A 26,378-nucleotide genomic window follows, 5' to 3' on the forward strand; every position below is an offset into this window, starting at 1 on the left:
AAAGACTAGGGTATGTTTAACTCTGTGGGGCCAGAATGAATGGGGAGAAAAACTTTCAAGAGTAAAACTGATTCTCAAAGAATGAACAGGAAATAGATAGGAATTTACTAGCTAGATAAAGTGGGATTATGATGTGCAAAATTAAGGTCTGCTTATAGAACTGAAGTAATTAAGTAGGGTTAGACAGCATGTAAGGGACGATGAAGACATGAGGCTGGTGGCAGGGTAGTGTTCCTCCCTGTCATCTATATTATACCAAATGCAGGCAGTTCACACACACACTTTTAAAAGTCATACTATTATTGTCTTTTTCTATTCACAGAAGTATTTATGTCATTCCAAATCTATTTATCATTTGAGTTGGCAATAAATTCAAGTGTAGTTATCTTTGAGTCATCAGTACAAGTTTCAAAGCTTGAATAATTTTCAGATCATTTTCAAGTAGGTTCATTATTCTGATTTTTATTAGATTTTTAAAGATTGTAATTGCCCTGTTCATGTGGGCCATGTTTTTCCTCTTATGTGGATAAATAATAATATTTAATAAGTAATATTTTTATTTTTTATTTATTTATTTTTAAAGATTTTATTTATTTATTTGACAGACAGAGATCACAAGTAGGCAGAGAGGCAGGCAGAGAGAGAGAGAGAGAGAGAGAGAAGCAGGCTTCCTGCGGAGCAGGGAGCCCGATGCAGGGCTCGATCCCAGGACCCTGAGATCATGACCCGAGCCGAAGGCAGCAGCCCAAACCACTGAGCCACCCAGGCGCCCCGTAATAAGTAATATTTTTAATGCAGACTTACAAGTTTCTGTAAGCAGTTATTTAAAAAATATAGTTCTTTTTAACATTGACAAAGTTAAAATTGATAAATGGTTTAAATACATTTAATTCAGCCTTCTGCCTCAAAATATGAGATGGGTACCTAAAATAAATGGGGCTGGATCTGTTATGAGGCATTTTGTATAATGGTTAGTAAGAATTGTCAAATTTGAAAATTAAATAAATTGGAAGCTAAAATGCTGTCTCTTTCAGATTATTCTCAAGTTTAAAAAGAAAGATTTTACTTAAATATTAAAAATTGCACATTTGTAATACAGTGTTTATTCAGTTTTCATTTCAGAGTTGTATTTTTTTTTTAAGATTTTATTTATTTATCAGAGAGAGGGGGAGAGAGCGAGCACAGGCAGAGGGAGAAGCAGGCTCCCTGTTGAGCAAGGAGCCCGATGTGGGACTCGATTCCAGGACCCTGGGATCATGACCTGAGCCGAAGGCAGCTGCTTAACCAACTGAGCCACCCAGGCATCCCTCAGAGTTGTATTTTATTTTATTTTTTTTAAAAGATTTTATGTATTTATTTGTCAGAGAGAGAGAGAGAGCACAAGCAGGGGGAGCTGCTGGCAGAGGGAGAAGCAGGCTACCTGCTGAGCAAGGAGACCAATGTGGGACTCTTCCCAGGACCTTCAAAAGGAGTAACCTGAGCTGAAGGCAGACACTTAATGGACTGAGCCACCCAGATGTCCTAGAGAGTTGTATTTTAAAAGGATAAAAGTATAATAGTTTTTTTTTTTTTACAAAGGTACTTAGTAATATTTTTCCTTTTCTAGGTTGAAGAAGATGGCCTACAGATCTGTGTGGAAATATGCGGTTGTGCTCTACAACTAGATCTTCATGATGATCCCAAAACTAAATGTTTAATTTATAAAACAATTGCACATTTTTTGCCAAATGATTTGGAGATCCTCAGGATTTGTGCACTCTCAATATTTTTTCTTGAGCGCTCCTTGGAAGCTTATCATACTGTTGAAGAGCTTTACAAACGTCCAGATGAGGAATATAATGAAGGCACAAGTAGTGTTCAAAATCGTGTTCGTTTTGAATTGCTTCCAATTTTGAAAAAGGGATTGTTTTTTGATCCCGAATTCTGGAACTTTGTAATGATTAAGAAAAACTGTGTAGCATTATTGAGTGATAAATCAGCAGTTAGATTTCTAAATGAAAGTACACTGGAAAACTCCATAGGTAATCTAAAGAAGGCAGTGGAACAGCAAGGTTTAGATGAAGGGCTGGACTTTCTTACAGACCAGAGCACTGGAGAGCTTGATCCTGATGATATACCTAGAGTGCAACCTAAGGGTCACATTAATACGAAGAAAAATCTTATGGCTCTTAATGTTTCCAAAGTAGATCACAATGTCCCAAGGCATCGGTGTATGTTATGTAACAAAGAATTTCTAGGTGGTCACATTGTAAGACATGCCCAGGCTCATCAGAAAAAGGGCAGTTTTTCTTGTGTAATATGTGGTAGGAAATTTAGAAACAGAGGACTTATGCAGAAGCATTTAAAGAATCATGTTAAAAAAATACAAAGACAGCAAATTGCTGCAGCCCAACAAGAGGATCAGGAAATCCCTGCTTTGGAAGAAGTAAATTGTTCAGATACTTTCATTTCATTTGAAAATGGGAATTCTGGTAGTAAAGATTTGGAAATAGAGACAATTACTGCTTCCAGTGATGGAAACAAAGAAGTCATTCCTGCACATGTGGCTGAGTTCATTGAAATTCCCGTAAGTGTCTCGGAGGAGGTTATTGAAAACATGATTGAGAATGGAAGTCCTGAGACTTCTTTAAATAACGTTTCAGAGCCTTTGCCTGTATGTGAGGATGACTATGAGGAGGAAGAAGATGAAGAAGGTGATTACGAAGATGACGATTATGACCTGAATCAAGAAACTTCAGTACTCCATAAAATCAATGGAACTGTGTGCCATCCAAAAGACATATATGCTACAGATCAAGAAGGAAACTTTAAGTGCCCTGCTCTCGGTTGTGTCAGGATATTTAAAAGAATTGGCTTTCTAAATAAACACGCAAGGACTGTACATCCAACGGATTTAAATGTGCGGCAAACAGTAATGAAGTGGAGCAAAGGGAAATGCAAATTCTGTCAGAGGCAATTTGAAGATTCTCAACATTTTATCGATCACCTTAATCGACACAGCTATCCAAATGTGTATTTTTGTTTGCATTTTAATTGCAATGAGTCGTTTAAGTTGCCGGTCCAGCTTGCTCAGCACACAAAAAGTCATAGGATATTTCAAGCTCAGTGTAGTTTTCCAGAATGCCATGAGCTTTTTGAAGATCTTCCTCTCCTATATGAACATGAGGCTCAGCACTATTTAAGTAAAACACCAGAATCATCTGCACAACCAAGTGAAACAATTCTTTGGGATGTTCTTACAGACTCAAATCCTAATCATCAGGAAAAAGACTCATCTAGTAATGAGAAACAAACTGTTAGTCTGCCAGTTTCTACTAGCAAATCAAGGAAAGATTCCACAGAACCAAAGACATGTACAGAAAATATGGAAAAGAAAACAGATGGTTTAGTTCAGAATGGAAATGAACATTCTGATGACACTGTTTCTGATATAAGCTTGACAGACCAAAAGATGCCTGACAGAGAGCCAAATTCTGAAAATAATTGTAGTATTAGTGATTTAGTCAATGGACACAGTGGAATAGAGCAGACACCTTTAGTTTCGTCAGTTCCTGCTTTGAAAATGGATACAAATAGAATCAGGACAGAAAACGGTTCCATTTTACCCAGTGTCGTACCACAGGAACATAATACCCCGCCAGTATCTCAGGCACCTTCCAAACCAAATCTGACGAGTGAACACACTTCATATGGCTTAATTTTAACAAAGCCGTATGTCAGACCACTGCCTCCCAGTTACCTTGATGAACGGTACCTTAGTATGCCAAAACGCAGAAAATTTCTGACTGATAGAGTAGATGCCTGTTCTGATCAAGATAATGTTTGTAAAAAATCCGTGAAAAGATTAAGATGTGGCAAATGCCTGACCACCTACTGTAATGCAGAAGCACTTGAGGCTCACCTTGCACAAAAGAAATGTCAGACACTCTTTGGATTTGATTCAGATGATGAAAGTAAGTCTTCTATCTTCTCAATAGATCTATCTGTAGAAATAGAAAATGCCATAGATCTTTATGAGGTTAAGAAGTTAACATTTGTATTGCACAGATGATAAAGCACCACCCCATACATTATTTCTTTTAATTCATACAGACGCTTGTTAGGTGATGTTACTAATCTGTTTTATAGATCAGGCAACTGACATTTCACAAGTTAAGTAATTTGCATAGGTATAGTCTATGAACTTGTGGATGTCAGAACTTGAACACAGTTTTTCATACTTCTTGATCATACGCATTCACTGTGTCTAAGGCACTTCTTCAATCCTAGTTTCATGTGATAAAAGTTTTAGAAACAGAGTAATTGTGATGGACATCTTTTCATTTGCATGCCAGAATATAAACCAAGTGAAGTTGAGCTGCTTTACAGAAACATATGTGAAAAAGAACCAGAAAATAATTGAAAGACAAAACTGAGCAAAATAAGGTCTTGCCTTTCTACTAATATCAGTATTTTTTGAATAAGAGCATAAAGAGAAATCTGACTTAGAATTCCAGTTAAACTATAAAATTTGAATTAACAGACATGTTCTGTTTTACAGGTGCCTGATAAAAATGTGTCAGAAAGATCTGTCGATCAAGCAGTAGTGTGAAAAAAGCACTGCAAGAAACTGCATCATCAGTTTGCTATTTTCCTGATGGCCTTAATTTTCAAGCGGTCTTGGATTACTAAAGATAAAGACAAAAGCACATTTTCTAGAATGAACTCAGAGAGGAGATGTGCTGGTTTAGACTCCAAAAGGGTTATTACAAAACTCCCAAAGTACCAGTTATCCAGAAAACCACATTTTTTAAAAAGTTGATGACTATTATTGCAGCATGTTCGGTTTCACTTATATGAGAAACGTGTTCAGGCAACTAGTCAGAAAGAAATACCAGCTATGGCCTTACAGAAAGGGAAAAGTTAATCCATTATTAAAAAAGAAGGGGGGAGGGGTTGGTTTACAATAAACAACTTAAAAGTATTCTACAAATGAGATTTGTTTTCTTGTCATACATAATCAGATTATGTCCTCCCTTTTCAAACATGGTTTAAAGAACTCTTGCTATTTGGTTTATTATAATTTAGAAAATGATACATGAAAATAAAACTTGATTCACCGCCATGCTATCCATGGAAGATTGTAACTTATTTCAAAGTTGGTTGATCAGACAGAACAGAGTTCAATGAATGTTATGCCAGCATTGAAAATTTAAAAAAAAAACAAAGAAACAAAACACTTTGCTAATAAACTCTTAATAGAACCTTCCACTTTCCATTTTTGTAATACCAGTGAATTGTTTTTAAAGGCAGCACTGTCAGTTAAATAGAAAAAGTACCATCAGTAACTTTGGGGAGAGCTGGGAGGAATCTAAGACCATAAAGGCTATCTAATTGAAGGAAAACACTGAATTGCAAATAACTCAATGTGAATAATGGTATAAGCACACTGGGATATTTCTATTTGTATATAGAGTAGTGTTACTAGGACATTGCTTGATGATTCATAGTAAGGTCCTTTTAGACATTAATGTGAGTTATCTAAGTACAGTCCTATCAAAATAACTGGCTGTAAAAAAAAATATGTCAGCTAAAATCAGGTCAAGAATTCATTGGTTTTATTCAGTTAGGAGAGTTAATTCTAAAATAAGCCATACTACTCATGCTTTCTTAATTTATTAGTGATGAATTTGGTCCGAATAGTAATTTTTATATATAAAAGGAAATATTTACACAAAAATTTGCACATCAGGAACACAGTTAAGATATATTAATGCTTTTATTTTCCTTGATGACCAGTAATTTTCCTAAGGAAAATTTTAACTTACTAGGCAATGAATTGTTAAAACACAAAATGTTTTTTAAAATACCCACTCAGATGTGTTCCACTTGTACATTCTCTAGAAGACGAAGCTTAAAAAGACCCTTCTTTTACCTGTTAGTGTGTTAATCTATAGCAGGGATAAAATGAATAAAAATGCAAAGGCAGATTCTTAAAAAATGGAGCAACTAATGCACCAGGGTCAACCACATATTCCAGTTTTTCCAACTCATATATTTTTGTTCAAAGCATATAATCTTATTGGATTCTACTATTACAAATTTTTGGATATTAAACTTCTTGAATGAAGTCACTAAGGAAGGGGATATTTTTTCCAACACAGCATCCCGACTTTATTAAATTGGGATTTCCAGGTCGTGAAAGATCTCAAAAAAAAAAAAAAAAAAGCCCAATTTTATTATTCATTCATTCACTACTATGCAATTGATAGTCACGAGTCCATTTCAATCAAATTAAGGTTTTTGTTCTGTTTGTGTAGCCTACATTAGGCTGTGGAATTTACATTTAAACAACAGATAAGTAAATACAACTCAATCAGATTTTTTAATCCTTTAGGGTCAGTTCAAAGGAGGAGAAAAAAAAAAACAAAACACTTTCTGTACTTCCTGATCCTGAAAATGCAATACTTGAGTTTTATTCCAGTTCAGTATAAAATTCATCATGTAATAAAGAGTCTGGAAACTAGTTCATTTGGACCATGAAGTTTTTTTGAAATATAATTTCTGCTTTGTACATTTTCCAGAAGTTTAAAATTTACAACTTAATATTTTATCACATTTTTTAACTTTTTATTTTTTATAAGTTGTATCTGTTGACAAATCCATGCTGCAAATTAGTTTCATTCATTCTGGAGTTCATACCAAGATATTTTAAACATATTCCACTTGTTAATCTTTGAGTATTTAGTTCTACTTTGGTGTTGCTAAGGGAAAACTGTTTCTGAAACACTTAGATCAAATCGGTTTATACATAATTAAATCAAGGAATGTTTTACAAAAATCTATTTGGCCATGCTGTTCTAAATCTCTTTATATACTTTTCAAATAATTGCTATTGAAAGTATGTGTACATTTCATTATTTATGTCTTATAAAGCATAAACTTAAATCATTTTCCTTTTGTGGGGTGCATAAACTTCCAACAGTTCTAATTTGGGATTCTGAAGAAAAGCTTTCTTATTCCTCAGATTCTTCTCTTTTACTTTCTATTCCTTCTATTTTGAGGATATGCTTATCTTACATGGACCAAGTTTCAATCCTTATTTTTTTTAATAAAAATTTCCTTCAAATCATTAACTATAAACTTTCTGCTGTTTCAGTAAGGTCAACAAAAAAGCAAATCTGAATTTTTGCTGCTCAGATATTACAGAAAAGCGGGATCTTCGTGGACAAGGACACTGGTACTTTGGGCTTTAGCCATATTCATTTTTTAAAACCATCGATTATATAATAAGTAGATAACTTAAAACACTGAACTTGTGATTCTTTTTAAATCACACTTGAAGGTTCAGCCGTACTCCTTTCATGTTTGGTTTAAACTGTTGTATGGATGAAAAAAACCTAAAAGGGATGATAGTGTTTATCTTTTAATTTATTTGGTACTGTAAAAACACCTTTTCAGAATGCCTAAATGCTGCATATGCATTTTGGAATTGTTAATATGTGAAAGATATTACAGATTCAGCAAGAAAGGAAATTTGTGCTTCCTTGTTGAACATTAAATTATTTTACTTTGCATTTTATAAGAGTACAAATTAAAACTGAGCCATTGAACTGCAATAATACAACAATAGCGTCTCATTTCAAGAAATTTTTTGTACTGTACATAGACTTGTTCAATAAAACATTGTCCTTGTTGGTAATGAAGTGTTCAGTTTTATGTAGCATACTGCTTCAAAAGAAATTAGGCTCAAGGTATGCAGTAAATAAGAAAATTTCTATTATGTTCCATAAGAATAAATTATTTCAGTTCATACTACCATACTCAGATGATTTTCAAAAACATTTTTAAAATAGAAACATCAAGAAGCTTACATAAAACATTTTAGACATTATTTTAACTAATGTCCACATGCAGGAATTAAAAGTTGACAATGCTGGTTATTAATGTTTTTGGGTACCTTCTGCAAACTTAGTAGGTACATAAATATCAGAACTCTCTAAGTGAAAGATAGTGCACGGATTTATCTGTGTTGGTAAATCAAAGATGAAGTGCATCTGGTGGAACTCAAAACAGAGAAGTCATTTTGAAACAAGGAGTGAATATTGATGAAAATGACTTTCTAAAAACATTTCAGTGGGAGGGCGCCTGGGTGGCTCAGTGGGTTAAGCCGCTGCCTTCGGCTCAGGTCATGATCTCAGGGTCCTGGGATCGAGTCCCGCATCGGGCTCTCTGCTCAGCAGGGAGCCTGCTTCCTCCTCTCTCTCTCTCTCTGCCTGCCTCTCTGCCTACTCGTGATCTCTGTCTGTCAAATAAATAAATAAAATCTTTAAAAAAAAAAATTTCAGTGGGAAAATGTGTAAACCAATTAATCTGTACTTTAAAGTGAGATCTTGGGCATTGAGGGCTCCTATTTTTTTGGTTGAGAAACAGGAAAACCCCCTACAACCTTTGCTATAACTTGAAACTAGAAAAAAATGAGGGCTTAAGTAGAAAAAGACTGGATAGGATTTGTTTGATAGGATGATAGCAATGCAAATGAAAGGATGGTGCTAGTCCAGTGATTTGCACGTATTGCAAACATGCTTTGAAAAACACTGCAAAAGTTACTGAAGCATTCTAGAGCTGAGATCTGAAATTCTCAGTCTATGCTTTTGGTCATATGATTTTAGACTATTAAATGTATTGAGGTATTTAGATAAAGGTATTGGCATTAATCTAGACTATTTATTTTTCTTTTCTGAGATATGAGGAATTCTGGAAAGTAATCGAATACTACTATGTATGCTTCCAGGATAAACGAGGTTGCTTTTCAGAGCTTAATGTAAATTCCATACCAGTTTCAAGAATCAACTAATAAAAGGTCAGAAGTTTTGGCTCTATATGAAGATGTCAAATGGAGCAGCAATCCAATACTACATGGAATTAAAGTGGGAGAGCTTAATGCCTTATTTATGAGTGCTACACACTGGAGAAGAAATGTCTCCTGTTTTACTAAGTTATTACATAATAGCTAATTTATTTATGCTACCCCTTGTTGTTAAAAGACACGAACACTGTGTTTTAAAACCAAGGGTCAAAAACAAGTAACTTGACTGAAGTAACACAGGAGAGGTGGGATTGAAAAATCAGATGTGGGGGCACCTGGGTGGCTCAGTGGGTAAAGGCCTCTGCTTTTGGCTCAGGTCATGATCCCAGGGTCCTGGGATAGAGCCCCACATCAGGCTCTCTGCTCAGCGGGGAGCCTGCCCCCCCACCCGCCTGTCTCTCTGCCTACTTGTGATCTCTCTCTGAAAAAGAAAAAAAAAAAAAATCAGATGTGTCCTCCTAAAACCATAATGCCATGAAGTTTTCATTCTGCCATGCAGTTTTTCCTGCAAATACAGAGCATGAGTGGCTGGCTCTAATACATCCAAACAGAGAGTGTCAGACTTGCCCAAGGATCAGTGATTTCAGAGACAAAGGATGAAGTCTTAGGTGGCTGATGTTTCATTTTCTTCTATTAGCAGTGATTGTTAAAGTGTGGTCCCCAGAGCAGCAAAATAAACATCACCCAAGAACTTGTTAGAAATGCTAACTTGGGTTGGAGGAGGCGCCTGCCTGGATGGTTCACAGTTAAGTGTCTGCCTTTGGCTCAGGTATGATCCTAGGGTCCTGGGGTGGAGCCTCCAGTTCTTGGGCTCCCTGCTCAAAGAGGAGTCTGCTTCTCCCTCTCCCTCTGCCCTTCCCTCAGCCCCATGATCTCTCTCTTGCTTGCTCTCTCTCAAGTAAATAAAAGCAAGAGGCAAGTTTAAGGAACAAATAGCAAGGGGCCCATTGTGGCTAGTCTGGAGTAAGAGACCAAGAGAATAACAGAAAATGAAGACAGGAGGTAAAAAAGCGAAAGTCTTCACAATGGCCTGCAAGGGCTTAGATGTGCAATGTTTTTTTAAACCCAGTTATTTCACTTAATTTGCTAGCTTTACGGAAGAGGTGCTAGGTGCTATTGGCATCTAGTGGGTAGAGGCAAGGGATGCTGTCAAATATCCTGCAATACATATAGCCCCCAAACAAGGAATTATCCTGCCCAAAATGTTAATAGTGCCTCCCCTGAGAAACCCTGCTCTAGATCAATCTTGACGGCAACACTAACCTCACTGCCGCTGCCTCAAGCAGGCTGTTCTGGTCTCCTTCCTGCATGTCAAGCACTCTGCTGCTTCCTTGGAACCTCTACTGTTGTTTGTTCCTACAACACTCTTCTGTGCTTCACTCACTTTCATCAGGCCTTTCTTCCAATATTACTTGGAGGAGAAGTCTTTTCTTGACAGTCTGTGTAAAAATAGCAACATCGACTCCATCCCCCTGCTTCTGATTTATTTTTCTTCATAGCCTTTCCTGGCACAGTCTATAGTTTCTTATATGTTTATTGTCTGTGTCCTCTCACTAGACTGACAGCTCCAAAGAAACTTATTTGTTCCCAACACAGCAATGTCTGGCAAATAGGTGCTCAATAAATACTCCCCCCACCTTTGTAAATGAAAGAATGAATGAAAGAAAGGTTGGGTATACCTTCCACATAGTCCACACCAGCATGGTGAGCACTTGCCATCTCTGTACTTGCAGCACTCTCAAAACGTTCTTGAAAGGAAGTTCTATGTCATTTCTCTGAATCTTCAATACCTAGCATAGTAGGTACTCATTAATACTTCATGGAAAATGCAGGATTTTAATCTGTTGAGCAAATGATACCCCAAATAACATCCACTGGCAAATTAGTAATAACCATGCTTTGAATGCCTACGCTACATTTACAGTTTATTTTATAGCTCATATTTAGCTGTGGTATTTTTTAAAAAGTTAAATTTGCTCACCTGTATCTGAAGATATGTACATTTTAACTAGAAAATGGCAATACCCTAATTAAATGTTAGCAAATCTGAAACATGTCGAAAATGTGGAAGAGGCTGGAGGCAAGTGACGTGTTTAAGTCTGATTCCTTCATCGATCTCGGTCGAGCAGAGCATGACTTTTCCATTGGTGAATACGAGTTGCTGCCACACTAACAGTAGCAGCTAACATGCACCGAGTTTTTCCAGGTGCCAGGCACTATGACCCGCACCGCCATCCCCTCTCCATAACCCTATGAGATAGCTAACTCTACCAAGTCCATTTTGAGATTGGAAACTGAGGGACAAAAAGGCTAAGAGGCATGTCCACGACCACTGTTAATGAATGGCAGAGTTAAACCCTGGTATTTGGGCTTCCGGAGTCCCCAACCCTGAATTGTTCAGGATAAAACATCGTCTAAAACCTAGCCCGCCAACTCGAATGCAAGCAACAGCCGATCCTAAATTAAGAAATGAAAGCAAGGGGCGCCTGGGTGGCTCAGTGGGTTAAGCCTCTGCCTTTGGCTCAGGTCATGATCCCAGGGTCCTGGGATGGCGCCCCGCATCGGGCTCTCTGCTCAGCAGGGAGCCTGATTCCCTCTCTCTCTGCCCGCCTCTGCCTGCTTGTGACCTCTCTCTGTCAAATAAATAAAACCTTAAAAAAAAAAAATGAAATTAAGAAGGCAGGGCATAGGTGACTTTTTTTTTTTAAACTTTTCATAGTCTAATGCTAAGCAAAACCAAATTATTTGAACACTGTACTACGTAACTTAAGAATACCAAACTACAGGTGCACCCAAGTTCGAACTGGCCGCAGAGGACGTTCAAGCGCTCCCGGGGGTCAGGCCCACGGGCGGGGAACAGGCGCCTCCATTGGCTGGCCCCGCGGCATCACGGGAGCTCGTCGTGCGCAGCGACCGCCACCCGCTCTCCTCGCACCTGCATCTGCGCAGCCCTCCCAGGCGCGTTGTGGGAGGCCGGACTCTCGAGGGTTCGGGGGTTCACTTTCCGGAACCAGGTCCCTTGTGGGAGATCGCTGTTCTCGTTGCAAACGCAGTACTTTCCAAAAGGGAGATCGGTTGGATTCCCCTCCGTCCTGTCCAGCCCGGAACGACAAGCCGGAGCACCGCGTTTCCTGATTGACCTTGTTGGCAATCACTTCCGCCCAGGGGTTTGGAATACCCGAGGCCCTTGGGCGGCGAACAACAGGAAAGGCACTTCCGGTGTATGTTGCCTAGGCGCCGGCTTGGTGGGCCAGCGGGGCGACGTAAGTGGGTCGTCCTCTTCCCCCCACCCCCCTTTTGGGGGTCGAGATGTCGGGGCTCAGCGCTCCGGAGACGGAGGGCTGTCGTAACCTGCTCGGCCTACTAGACAACGATGATATCATGGCCCTGTGCGACACCATCACCAACCGCCTGGTGCAGCCTGCGGACCGCCAAGGTAAGGGTTGACTTTTCTCTGCAAGGGCGGACGCCCCTCCCAAGGCCTCACTCGGGCCCCAGGTTACCAGGACGTGGGGGTCGAGGAGGTGCAAGAGGTCGCCCCGCTAAGGCGCCCGGCGGTGCTGGGGCGGAACTCTCGAGACGGACAAACTCTCAAGAGGGCCGCCCCTCCGCGGCTTGGAAACCACCTTCAGGCGGCACTGAAGCGTCACGTCCTCGGGGCCACGGGGACCCTGGCAGCGGCGCGGCTTCCAGGTTTTATCTGGAATGTGGATGTGGGGGCAAATGCTTATTTTTTCGACAATTTAGAGTATGTGAATAGTGATTTCAGAATTTCCGGGAAGCCAGGGTGTTTTTCATTTTCAGTTTCGTCTGAGCCGAGGAGTCAGCTGCTGCTCAGGTGTTTCTCTTCAAGCTCCGAGGAGGATATCATAAACGCTTTGAAGCCTCGTAGATAAAACAACTACCGTGGGGCGCCTGGGTGGCTCAGTGGGTTAAAGCCTCTGCCTTCGGCTTAGGTCTTGATCCCAGGGTCGTGGGATCGAGCCTCTCATCAGGCTCTCTGCACAGCAGGGAGCCTGCTTCCCTTCCTATCTCTGCCTGCCTCTAAAAAAAAAAAACAACCAACAACACCACAAAAAACAACGACAGAGATGACAGTAGATAGTTTGAGTCCATGTCTCTTTGGATCCAGTTTTTTTTCTGAGACGATTTTGTGTAGGAGGAATACGTTACTTTCAGAGCCAAATAAACATTTCGGTAGAGTAGATTTAAAGGGTTATTAATATTTAGCCTGGTTATAGCTACTTCATATAAAAATACAATCAAGAAGCGTCTGTGTTTATTTCACCTGGCATATCATCTGCACAGTCTTACTTTAAATTTGCTGAATTTTTCTTTAAAATGGGGAAACTCCAGACTTCTATGTTAGGGTGACTTAAATAACTATGAAAGCATAGTCTATTCCTCTGCTTTTAAATTGAATTTACGTTTTTGCCATTTAAGAAAATCATTTGAAACTTCAAATTTAATGTTTCCTCAGACATTAAAAGAAGAAATTCCTAGGAATTTAGAATGCACATAGTTTTAGACTTAATAGAGTTCTTAAGCTTTTATGTATTTCGCACAATCACCACCTAACAGTCCTTGAGTTTGAGTTTAAAAGTATAATAGATAAAAATGTTGCATTTAATTGATGGTGGATCTCAAAGCAAATGAAAAGAAACTTCCCAGTACAGAAATGTTAAATGATTTGGAGAGATAATTCTCAAAGAGGAAGAAAATAATCCTCTATAAGAATATAAAAAGGTAACTATTTATTTATTGTGGAAAGATATATAAATCTTTCCATATATATATGGAAAGATAATCTCTTTGAAAAGCAATGAAATGAAAACCAAAACCAAAAGTGTTTTCCCTTTCTACCAGATTGGCAAAAAACTAAGCGTGGTGATCATGCAAAGCAGCTCTTTGACAATCTTTGAAGGAGTGTAAATTAGAACTTGGGTAAACGGGTTTGACATCATCTCCTAAATAAAATTATTTGCTTACTTCGGGGTTCATATTCTGCACCTGAGCTTCTCAAGCTTGAATGTGCTTGTGAATCAGTCCCTCCAGATTCTTGTGAGAAATGCAGATTCTGATTCAATAGTTTTGTTGTTTTAAGATTTTTATTTATTTGTCAGAAAGAAGAGAAAAGAGAGAGAGGCAGAGGGAGAAGCAGGCTCCCAGCCAAGCAAGGAGCCCAATGCAGGACTCCCATCGGGGATAATGGCAGATGCTTAACTGACTGAGCCACCCAGGCGTCCCTGATTCAGTAGTTTTGAAGTGAGCCCAGAAATTCAGCGTTTCTAGTAAGTTCTCAGATGATACTTGTGCTGCCTGCCTCTCTGTGCCCTGGGAGACATTTATGAAAATGTTCAAAGTGATGGTGTTTGTAATTGAACATACCCAGTAAAAATCTATGACCGAGGGTGTCTGGGTGTCTCAGTCAGATGGGCGTCTGCCTTCTGCTCAGGTCATGATCCTGAAGTCCTGGGGTCGAGCCCGGCATCGGACTCCTGCTTGGTGGGGAGCCTGCTTCTCCCTCTCCGTCTGCCTGCAGCTGCCCTGCTTGTGGGTGCACAGATGAGCTCGCTCTCCTTCTCTCTCTCTCTCTGTCAAATAAATAAATAAAAATCTTGAAAAAAGAAATTTTAACCAGAAGGATAGATGCCTTGTGATGTAATCATATAATTTACTGTAGTATAGTAAAATGAATTAATTAAAAAATTAGAGCTACATATATCTACAGATTTATGTCAGAAACAACATTAAGTGAAAAGCTGAGTGTGAAAGACCATCTATATACATATATTTATGGATTGGATTTATAGAGTGTTCCAAAACTACCAAACTGTATTGTTTAGAAGTTCACAGTTATGCTGAACAACAAAAAGAAAAACAAGGGAATAAACAGCATTTAGGATAGCAGCTACCTCTAAGGTGGATGAGTAGAGAAAAAAATAGTGTTAAGTAGGGAGGGTTAAAATGAAGGCCTCAAAGATACTAGTAACATCTTATGTCTTAAGCTATGTGGTGTGTACATGGGAGTTCATTTTTTTGCTATTCCGTATTCTTCATGTTAAAAAAAAATCTTTGATCTGTTGTTTAATAAAACATTTTTTAATTAAAAAAGAATACAAGTTTTAGTTCTGCCACTTCTTAGAAGCATGATTGTTGATACCTTTTATATCCTCAACTTTTATTGTCTATAGAATAAGAAGTTTAAAAATCCTTGCAGATCTAAAATACTGTAATTTTACTGATGTTAGGGGTTATAAATGAATTTGGTCCATTGGCCTTCTTAGAAAAGAATTTTTTCTCTGGCTCAATTTTTTTTCTTAAAACATGTCATTGTTAAAAAAAAAATGTAAAACTTCTACTGTCTTAAGAGAAGTGAAAGGAAGAGGTAAGTATAGGTTGGGAAGTTTAAATCATAAAGAAAAATTTTTTTAAACCCAAAATCTGATAGCCCACTTCCTGGTTTTTAAAAAATTACCATCTTGTACAAAAGGAGTAATACCATGACAAGAATTTGTAAATACTATTTGATACGGTTTCTGCTCACCCTCTACAGATTAACAGATGACTTGCAATTTTCTACTAATCTTTATAATTTCCTTCTAGATGCCATTCGTGCAATATTAGTGTACAGTCAAAACGTAGAAGAACTTTTGAGGCGTAAGAAAGTCCACCGAGAAGTCATATTTAAGTACTTGGCAACGCAGGGGGTTATTGTACCTCCAGCTACTGAAAAGCACAATCTTATTCAGCATGCAAAGGATTATTGGCAAAAGCAGTCACATCTGAAATTGAAGGAGACACCAGAGCCAGTTAAGACAGAGGACATTAGACTGTTTCAACAGGTAAAAATAGATATTATAGTTATACCTTAAATTTTAGTTCTGTCTAAACTCTTTAGATAATCCTAGATCTGTGGGGACATGGTTAATAATATTTTCGCTTTTATAATTTAGCTTCACTCCATATCCTTTGCATTCTAAAGAAAGACCAGTAAAGCACCTAAAAGAAAGAAAATATCTCTGACATTTAATAATGTATATAAAATGCTATATTGATTTTTGAGGGAAAAAATGTTTTATCACTTCATCAAACGAGTACTATTGGATTTGTAAAGAGAATGGATAGACTGCAGGATCAATTTAATTTTAAGTTAGCTTCATGTTCTCTGTAATATTCTTGTCTGCTTAAAAAAGAATGCTGGTGTTAGCTCTTTCTCATTTTGAAGACTAACTTAGTATTAAATTGTAAAAATTCCATGAGAGAAACTTAAATAATTTTTAACATTTGATTTTTTTTTTAAGTTAGAAAAAATTCTCTTGTAATAATTTCCTCCAGCTGACATTGTCTGTTCCTATTTCTTTGTATCCACTGGACATTTTAGATGCTGTGAGAATATTTAAATGTTGATTGTATGAACTCTAGGTAATTTGCAAACTTTATTTTTTTAAACAAAGCACAAAAAGACAACCCCCTTTCCAAATCAAATATATAGATTAATAAATGTCCATAAAGCAGAAACATTTGTAATGACCGTGCTGGCCAGGAAATAGAAATTTGCCACCCACTCCAGAAGCCTCTTCCATGAATCTGCAAATTTTAAACTACATACTTTGAATTAGCAAGGTTTTACAGTAAGAGGCATTTGCTTTCTCCTTAGGAAAGGACCTTCTAAGAGCTTTCTTAGTATGCTAAAGAGAATGTTTACTCTGAAATCATACAGATGTGACTTCAAATAGAGTCTGCATTGTGCTAGGTGTGAATTTGAGCAAGTAACTTGACTTTCCTGAGTCTTTTTTAACTTTATCTATAAAGCAGGCATAATAATGATAGTATCTGTGTAATTAAGCTTGTGAAGATAAAAGGAAATAGTCCATAAGTGCCAAGCACAGAGCCAAACATATTCAGTCATGGGTGCTCTGTCAGTAAAAGATTTCTTACCATCAAAATGAAGTACTGTGCTCTGAAATATTCTCATCTACTCACATAGATAAGAAAATCAAGCTTATCAGGTATATTTTTGCAATAACATTACTTGTAAGAAAGAGAAATAACAGTATAAAATTAATCCCAATAATAAAAAGTAATGTATTTCAGTTGTATTAGAACTCTGTTTAAAGATAGTAAAAAATGCGTATTTGTTACCAACTTATTTTAGTATAGTTTATATTCAACAAATCAACAAACTGTATCGATTTAAAGCATACAATTTGAAGGTTTTGACAGACTTTGAAATCACTGCCACAATCAAGAGAAGATACTTAATGTAAATTATTGTTGACTCTTCATGCTGATTTTTTGAGAGGCTTTGTTGAACCTTAATTTCTTAGCTGAATTTTCAGATGTTTAAGCTGGTAAATTCTAAAATGATTTTTCCCCTTTTGGGAAAAACAGTTTACTGTGCATGATGGGTTCGATGAGTTCACCTGTAGTTCATTTAGCTTCTGCTATTCTCAACATATGACAACTTAGCTCTAAAAGAGACTAGATAGAAAAAAGATATGATATGAGGGCGCCTGGGTGGCTCAGTGGGTTAAGCCGCTGCCTTCGGCTCAGGTCATGATCTCAGGGTCCTGGGATCGAGTCCCGCATCGGGCTCTCTGCTCAGCAGGGAGCCTGCTTCCTCCTCTCTCTCCACCTGCCTCTCTGCCTACTTGTGATCTCTGTCTGTCAAATAAATAAATAAAATCTTTAAAAAAAGAAAAAGAAAAAAGATATGATATGAGAACTGACCTTGGTTATATTTTATATTTTATTTATCTTAATCAGCAGGAAAAAGAAGATAAAAAAGCTGAAAAAGTTGATTTTCGTCGATTAGGAGAAGAATTTTGTCAGTGGTTCTTTGAACTTCTTAATTCTCAGAATCCTTTTCTGGGTCCACCTCAAGATGAATGGGGGCCACAGCACTTCTGGCACGATGTCAAGCTTAGGTTTTATTACAAGACCTCTGAACAAAACGTGATAGACTACTTTGGAGCAGAAATTGTGAGCCTTCGTCTGCTGTCACTAGTGAAAGAAGAATATCTTTTTCTCAGTCCCAACCTAGATTCCCATGGACTGAAATGTGCTTCTTCTCCCCATGGTCTGGTTATGGTTGGAGTTGCTGGGACTGTCCACCGAGGGAACACTTGTTTGGGAATTTTTGAACAAATTTTTGGACTCATACGCTGCCCTTTTGTGGAAAATACATGGAAAATCAAATTTATCAACTTGAGAATTATTGGAGAGGGTTCTCTTGCTCCTGGGACATCAATGAAACCAGCTATTACATTTGAACCTAGTGATTTAGAGGCCTTTTATAATGTAATTAGTTTATGTAGTACAAACGAAGTACAACTTAATGTAAGGCAGACATTGGATAGTGGAACTGGAGACCAAGCTTTATGCAGTGGAGATGAGGCATTGTTGAACAAAAGAGAAGTTAATTTTTACCCAACCCTCTAAAGCACTGAACATTGTATGTCAGTCTCAAAAACTCTCTATACAAAAACACCTCTAAATACCCCATCAGTAATGTCTAAGTGATTTCAGGTGTGAGGATTGACATTTTAGTTGAAATATCTGTCTTGATAACAGACTGACATACTATGTGAATACTTGACTCTTTCTACCTGAGTTGCAGCAAATGGTCAAAGAGCTAATGCAGTTCATCAAATAAATCCCTTTTAGATAGTATAACTAACGGTGTGCCTTAGAAACCAGGTAATACTTTCATTTTACTTAGTGAATATTCTGCTAATATTTGTACTTTCATGTGGGAAAGGTTTAATGTAAACTCAAAGTTTTCATTTTAGAAAACTTGAGTGACATTCTCACGCAAAAAGTCCAATAATTTAGCAGGTGGAGAAAAATACACTTTGCCTTTTTAAAATTTGAGGATCATTTTTCAGTTATCTATTAGTAGACCAAGCTAAATATCTTAAAATCTGCAACATTTTCTGAACTCTTTTGGGCAATGATAAATGCTATTCTCTAAACAGACCTAATTCTTATCTAAGGCTTCAGCTAACATTTTTAAAGAACATTTATTGTAATATCATATAAAGGAAACATACCATTGAAATTTTTTAAAAGGTATGCCCAGTTCTAACTTAAATGAATTACTATTTGCCTCTTGATTGATCTCAGAAGAGGTGACCAAAACCACCCCCCACCCAAAATAAACACACACACAAATTTATAATGTGGGCATATCTATATACAGATATGGATATACTCCTACATCATAAATAAAAATTATTAGGATTTTTCACCTCTAAATTGTTCTAGGTTTGACTTAAAAGGTTAAGTTGCTTTAGGGTTTAAATTCTTCATCACTTGGCAACTACTTGCTGATCTGGGACTTAGTAATTTTAATTTACAAAAATGCCCTATAGAAAAAATTCAGCAGGGAATTGTGATGATGTGTTATACATGTTATTTTACCTTTAACTCTTCTTGTGATCATCTAAGATAACAAGAATTTTGGAAGCAGGGGGAAAAAACTCATCATTTTTGGTTTTTTAATGCCATACCTTTTACGAGGAGTACAAATTGATACATCCTAAAATAAGAACTTAATAAAGGAGGGAAATTCCTACTGTCTGCTCTAAGAATAGTGTATTGTTTAGATTTAAAACCAGATTATCATTTTCATCTTTAAGTATCATTATAACATGTACTCAATAAATATCAGTAAAGGATAAAATTAAAAACTCTTCCCATCTGTATTCTTTGTGGTATTAATGACAAGTACTGCAGAAATACTACTACAGATAGATGCTCAGGATAGGCAGAAGTTGCCTCTAGCTATCTTCAGTATGGACTTTTTGAATTCGTGTAATGCTCAAGTAAGACTGCAATCTTTGCATGTTCTTTTAATCAACATTAGAAATTTGAAATCTTACTGATAGAACCTCTCGAGAATTGGAACTATGTTTTACTTTCTGTGAATCCCCACAGCTGGACAACAAGGTAGGACCTAATGTTTAACTGGATGAAAGAATGAGAAAAAGAAATTTACATACTGTATAATTACATACTGTATAATTTACATACTGTATATTCGCTGTATCTAGATGCATTTACTGCATCTAGACTTTGTCTTTGGTTCTTATCAGTGATGGGTTGGTTTGTTTGATCATTTCATCCGTTTGAATTTCATATGTGGATACACAGAAACTTTTAGGCTCCAAGCCAACAGATAGAAACTTCTTTTAAAATTTACTAATTTTAAAAAGCCCACGGGTGAGAATGGGATAAATTGAAAGGCTATAAATTATAGGAGAAGTATATATTTTTATGCTCAGAGGAAGAATACCTGGAGGAATTGAAATTTATTCATGAAGTTTAAAGCTTGTTCAAGCCTTTGAGAAGGTCCAGAAGCACACTGCAGATTGAACTCTGCTTTTCTACCATCCCTTTGTTTTTTGTGTATTAAAGAATGGCAGAGACCCCAGCTTTAGGTCCCTTTAGCTTCATTTCACCCTCAACTGATATTTTGAGAGTTGTTGGGAGTCACGTAGTAGAGAGTACAACACTATACAATTCACAGTGATTGAATGGTCAAACCAGGGGGGCAGCTGGGCTTTATTTACTATAGACTGATTTGCAGTAGCCTAATAGGGCATACATGAAGTATCTGTTCTTGTTAAAATAAAAAATTCTTAAAGTAATAGTTACATTGGGATATCTTAGTATCTAGAATGCCAAAAACAAATTTCATGAGTCTTACTAACTAAATACCAAATAATAGGAAAAAAGCCATCTCTGTTTTATGAAATCACTTGCAAATGGCCAACACAGGAAAACTTCATTCCTATGTTTTCACAAAGATAGTATTCTTAAGCTTAAAGGAAGGCTAAGTACCCACTGCCGTAAGAAATTATAATAGCACCAGAAAAGGGTTTAAAGAATAGTGGCTTAATTTTAAAAGTCAGCAGTTTTGTGTTTCAACAAAATGGCTCTTATGGCCAAGTAAATGATAAACAGAATAAAATACAATAAAAATATATAAATAAAAAACATAAAAACATGCTCTGATATTTTTTATTAGTATCTGTATTCACAAATTTAGATGCCCTTTTCTTCACTGGTTCTTAATTTGGGCTGTGGGGAGTGATCATGGATTTTTTGAAAAATGAGAGCTGTGTTCTTTCTCCCCAGAAAAAGTGTGTGCATTTAGTATTACAATTTTTGCATTATTTCACTGAGTTTATGGACTTCTCTAAAGCACATCTGTGCCTCCTACAAGCATCCTTATACTTCTCATGTTAAAATCCTGCCATAATAGTTAACATTTCCTCCAAACTACTACTCAATATTAAAATTATTTTTAAGAAAATTTTGTGCCCTTGCTGGAGCCCATAAGCTAGAGGATTCAATCTTATGAATGAAAGGATAATCTCTGGGAAATATATTAGTTTATGATAGTTGTTAATTTGTGGATTTTGTTTTTCAAGACATGCTAAGATAAAACCTACTGAAATAGCTAAGTGAAACAAAAATGTTCAGAATTCATTTTATTTTGGCAAGATAAATTTATGAACAATAACATGCGCTAGAGAAAGTGTGACAGAAAAATCTGAAGAGAAAAAGTATGAAAAAAATTCTTAGGGTGGCTCAGTTGTTTAAGTGTCTACCTTCTGCCCAGGCCACGATCTCAGGACTATGGGAACGTCCTGGGAACTAGCCCTACCGGTGGATTTTGTCCTGTCTCTCCCTTTCCCTCTGCCCCTCTCCTGCTCCTGCTTGCTCCCTTACTCTCTCAATTAATAAGTAAAATCTTAAAAAAAGATTTCTCTAGATCTTTACAAAAACTTTATCCTGAGATGTTCTTTAGTAATGTATACTGCTAATTTTGAAGGATTTTAAACATAGGATCATTTCCTCTGAAGGTTTGTGTATGTGGCCTCACAACATTCCTTCTCACCTCCCCTCACCCATGCTCTTTATAACGTTTGTATATACTCAAGTTTGAATGCAGATAGTACAAATCCAAGTGCTGGGAAAATAGGACTTTTCTGCATCTGGGTTCTCTTCAGGTTTATTTGTTATATATTAATGGAGCATCTACAATTTAAGTCACCGAATCAAGCACAAGATAATACTCAATAGGTTATTTACCTAAATTTTCTATGTTAAGTTTCAGTTTCCTAGTTTACATGTCTTAAGATGAGAACTGCTTTAGGCCCCCCCCCCTTTTTTTTAAATTTAGGGTGTGGTTATATCTTTTTTGTATGGGTCAGGAAAGAAGAACACTTAATTGAAATTTTAGATAGCTGTGTGGCCCTACCTATGCTATGTTGATTGTATCAATGCAGAATATAAGATATTTTGACAGCCTATTTAGAGTTGGAAGGAAAATAATTTCAGAACTGTATGAGAGTGCACTAAATCTTTTTAACTTTATTTTTTTCTAGTTTGAAACTTTTCCAGTAGTCCTTCAGTAAAACATTAATATTATAGTGGAGTATTATTTACTATGAGATAGAATGCACTCTAAAATATTAAATCATAGACTCCAGAAATGGGTTACTCATGAAATGTTAATAAAATCACTGACCTCAAATTTGATACCTCCTAATTTCTATTGCTAGTACTGCCCAGTATTTCCCTTCATAGTCATTTACTGAGGTTTCTTTGGTTAGCAGTTTTCATCTTCAGTTTTTAGACACCCTAAATTTCAAGTATGAAATTTAGTTATGTTTGAATTAATGAATTTAAGAATTGAAGGCTCCTCTGCTGCACAGTGCCAACTGTGTTACTTAATCCGTTTTCTGAAGAAAAGTTAAAATCAGTAACTATTTAGGAAAGCCTTTTTTCTTGATGCATTTAGTTTCACAAGCTTGTGTTAATATTTCCCATCTCTTAAAATACTGATGGTTAGTATTTATTTAATTGTTCTCAGATTGTTACATGTAACTTACTATTGCCTCCCTAAATAGATGGTAAATTACTAGAACTGGTGACTCTTTTCTAAAAGATTTTTTTAAGTTGGAGTTAATTAACATACAGTGTTATGATAGTTTCAGAGGTCCTATATAGTGGTTTGACAGTTCTATATATTACTCAGTGCTCATCCTGGTAAGTGTATTCTTAACCCCTTTCAGCTATTTTACCCATCAGTTTTTGATGAATTCTTCTGTCTTCCGTATCAAAGGTCATTTGCTAGCTCTGATTTCCAAAGCATAGGTGCCTTTAGTCTCTATTGTTTATCTAAGTACAGTCTAGGAGTGTTAGTGCATGCCATATGCTTGGAATTATACTTCTTAAATTGCTTGGTAATTTAAAACCACTTGAAAAGATATAGAATGCTCATGTATGATATTATAAAAAGGAATAGAGATAATTGGGATATATAGAAATATATGTAAAAATTTACATGCAATTTCTTGAACTTAGTGTGTCATCACAATCTAGTCCTCTTCCCTTCCTATTGTACTTTCAGTGTGAGAAATAGTCTGTTTCACACATTTAATTTCTTGCCATGTCTGGATGCAGTGTATCTATAGTATTGCTTTTTATTTCAGCTGCTACTATAATTAGAATTTCTTTACCTAAACATTGACTTAATTATGTCTTTGCTTTAATGTTTTTTACATATTTATAACATTAAAATTTCCTTAAAGTATAGCTTCCATTTCTTCCATGCTCAGAACTTTCAGTGTGTATTGCATTACCTCCAAAATAAAATCCAGATTTTAGGGTGCCTGGGTGGCTCAGTGGGTTGAGCCTCTGCCTTCAGCTCTGGTCATGATCTCAGGGTCCTGGGATCGAGTCCTGCATCGGGTTTTCTGCTTGGCAGGGAGCCTGCTTCCTCCTCACTCTCTCTGTCTGCCTCTCTGCCTACTCATGATTTCTCTCTGTCAAATAAATAAATAAAATCTTAAAAAAATAAAATCCAGATTTTATAATCTGGTTTTCGTCACCATCTATGTTTGATTTCCCTCATTTTCATGCATTGTTTGCTCCAGCCAACATTTGCTATTAAGTAATCTTAGTATTTACCCCGTGCTTACTTAGCCCCTGCTTTTATTGGAAAGTATAGACAGCCCTTGATTTATAGTGGTTCAATTTAGGATTTTTCAGTGTTACAAAGGTGTGAAATTGAAATGCATTCAGTAGGAATCATACTTTTGTTGTTGTTGTTGTTTTATTTAAGTAATCTCTACACCCCATGTGGGGCTTGGACTCATGACCCTAAGATCAGGAGTCACATGCTCTGACCTATCCAGCCAGACACCCCAGTAGAAACTGTACTTAGAATTTTGGCCTTTTCCCAGGCTAGAGGAGGGGTACAACACTCTCTGTCAGTGCTGGGCAGCAGCAGGTTGCGCCATGTCCCAGTCAGCCATGCAGTCACAAGGGTGACCAGCCAGTACACTTAAAATATTTTTGTATCCATACAGTCATTCTGTTTTTCAATTTCTTTACAGTATTCAGTAAGTTACAGGAGATATTTAGCACCTTATTTATCATAAAATAAGTTTTGTATTAGATGATTTTGTCCTACTGTAGGTTAATTTAAGTGTTCTGAACACATTTAAGGTAGGCTAGGCAAAGATCAGGTGTTCAGTAGGTCCTAACCTATTAAATACATTATCAACCTAATGATATTTTCAACTTCTGTTGGGTTTATTGGGATGTAACCCATTGTAAGTCAAAGTAGGTCTGTATACAAAATAGTGAAATTTAATTTTTTTGTTGTTGCAGATAGTCTGATAATATAAAATTAAAAGGGCTATAATTGAAATGGTTTAAAAATAGAAATGTCTTTAAGTGAAGCATTTTTTTCTCTTGAAGTTTTTTGTGTCATCTGTCTAAAATTTTCCTAGCTTTTTGCATGGCTGCTTAATTTTTATCTTTTAGGGTTTGTCTTAAATGTTTTCACTCTTCTGTACATAGACCCCGTTTTTAATATTTATAAGAGTTCCTGTTTATTTCGGTCCTAGCATTTTAAATATTAATTTACTAACTTGTTAATCTCCCCCACTAGATTTTAAACTGAGAGCTGAGGCTATAGCTGTTTGTCTTTCATTTTTGTTCATTACCTTGTGAAGACTAAGTATTCAAATTGATATTTATTAAAGCTATAAATAAGGGAACAAATGATATTTTTTCAGAGCCTTTTATATTCCTAGCCCTTTACCTGCCTGCTAAAGACAATGCCTAGCATATGTATTAGGTCCTCGATAAATATCTGTTTAATGAATAAAGCCAAAGTTATCTTCCTGAATAATGAAATGTTAGCTCTAATACAATCAACAATAATTTGGTAATTAGAAGTAATAAAGTTTTATTATGCTTTTGTGAAAGATGAAGAAATTGAAGCCGCAAAAGTTAAGTAATGTTCTGAAGTTCACATACTTTTGTTATGGTTATTTTTTTCCTGTTGTTTTTTGTTTTGTGTGGGATGGGGGGCATGGGTGGAGTGATGATTTAATTTTTAAACTACAAAGCCTGATTTTTTTCTTGCACTTTATTTCTAGTCTGACTACTGCTACTACCTTATTGTGAAAGAATTTAAACTCTAATTCTCATTTTCTTCATATGTAAAAATAAACATGATTTCTGAACTATTTTGAAGTTACATGATTTTGTGAATGTATGCTTTCTTACCAACTCAATATTTTAAAGGAATTTGTAGTTCATTGAAGTTGAAGAAATTATTTTGCTTCCTCATAAATTTTGCTCATTGGAAAACACTTTTTATTCTTTTTTTCTAACAGATATGCATTTATAAATACACATGTGTAGTATGTGTATTTCTGTTTACAGAGGGAAAAACAAGAAGATGAAAGTGTTACACATCGTTGCTAGAAAAAAGTATGAAGACTTTCAAATAGTTTTCTCTTTTCTATCACTAGAAATGCTGAAGTTTTTGGAACTACTCTTGTATAGAACTTTTTTGCTTTTTTATGTATATGTTCAAAATATATTTTCTTTTTTTTTATAATTTTTTTAAAGATTTTATTTATTTATTTGACAGAGAGAAATCATAAGTAGATGGAGAGGCAGGCAGAGAGAGAGAAGCAGGCTCTCTGCTCAGCAGAGAGCCTGATGCGGGACTCGATCCCAGGACCCTGAGATCATGACCTGAGCCGAAGGCAGCGGCTTAACCCACTGAGCCACCCAGGAGCCCTCAAAATATATTTTCATGTTTTAGTTGATAAGTGCAATTTGTTGACAGAAGGCTAAATTATAGACTGCAGTTAACCTATAGTAAAAATTCAGATGTTAATAAAATAATCAAGTACTGGATAGATGATTTCTTCAAAGAGACTGAGTAATAGGAGTTGACATGCATTTAAGAGTGACACTGGAGATGAGTGGCAGATTTGGGATGGGATTTTTCTGTAGGAAGTATGGCCCTGGATGAGTGTGCTTATAAGGTCATTAGAAGTTATTCTAGGAAGTTTAACGGAAAATACTTGTTTAGCAAAGACAGGAGGTTTTACTGCCCTGACTGCACTGATTTGAGTAGATTAGCTTTACAATAGAATGAGCTTAGAGCACAGAAACAAGATAGTGATAGAAAAATTAAGCATGT

At 36.5% G+C, this 26,378-nt stretch overlaps 2 protein-coding genes and 1 long non-coding RNA gene across 6 annotated transcripts in view; 2 read left to right on the forward strand and 1 right to left on the reverse strand.

The window, feature by feature from the left end:
- ZNF654 (zinc finger protein 654) overlaps positions 1 to 5,109 on the forward strand; it is a 78,076-nt gene extending 72,967 nt beyond the window's left edge. For 2 of the 3 annotated variants that reach the window (XM_082743830.1, XM_082743831.1), the window contains 2 exons: positions 1,607 to 3,953; positions 4,541 to 5,109. In XM_082743830.1, coding sequence (XP_082599956.1) covers positions 1,607 to 3,953; positions 4,541 to 4,548 — 2,355 coding nt within the window. In that variant the 3' untranslated portion in view covers positions 4,549 to 5,109. Of the gene's footprint in view, positions 1 to 1,606; positions 4,512 to 4,540 lie in introns of those variants that run through there. The other variant, XM_082743829.1, reaches the window with a different exon arrangement.
- On the reverse strand, positions 3,522 to 11,900 carry LOC309871232. Its single transcript, XR_014315096.1, has 3 exons — positions 11,784 to 11,900; positions 10,528 to 10,638; positions 3,522 to 3,983 (listed from the first exon to the last, which is right to left on the reverse strand). It is a non-coding gene; the product is annotated as an uncharacterized lncRNA (long non-coding RNA).
- Positions 11,648 to 25,407, forward strand: LOC309871217 (uncharacterized protein C3orf38 homolog). 2 transcript variants are annotated; one of them, XM_082744009.1, is made up of 3 exons: positions 11,648 to 12,284; positions 15,455 to 15,693; positions 17,618 to 25,407. In XM_082744009.1, exons 1-3 carry the CDS (start codon positions 12,158 to 12,160, stop codon positions 18,290 to 18,292), a joined length of 1,041 nt encoding a protein of 346 aa, XP_082600135.1. In that variant the 5' UTR covers positions 11,648 to 12,157; the 3' UTR covers positions 18,293 to 25,407. The 2 variants fall into 2 exon arrangements, with proteins under 2 accessions (XP_082600135.1, XP_082600136.1); XM_082744010.1 differs by having other exon boundaries at positions 11,735 to 12,284; positions 17,621 to 25,407.
- The last annotated feature ends 971 nt before the right edge of the window (positions 25,408 to 26,378 follow it).

This window comes from Mustela nivalis, assembly GCF_964662115.1.
Source record: "Mustela nivalis genome assembly, chromosome: 1".
Lineage (NCBI taxonomy): Eukaryota > Metazoa > Chordata > Mammalia > Carnivora > Mustelidae > Mustela > Mustela nivalis.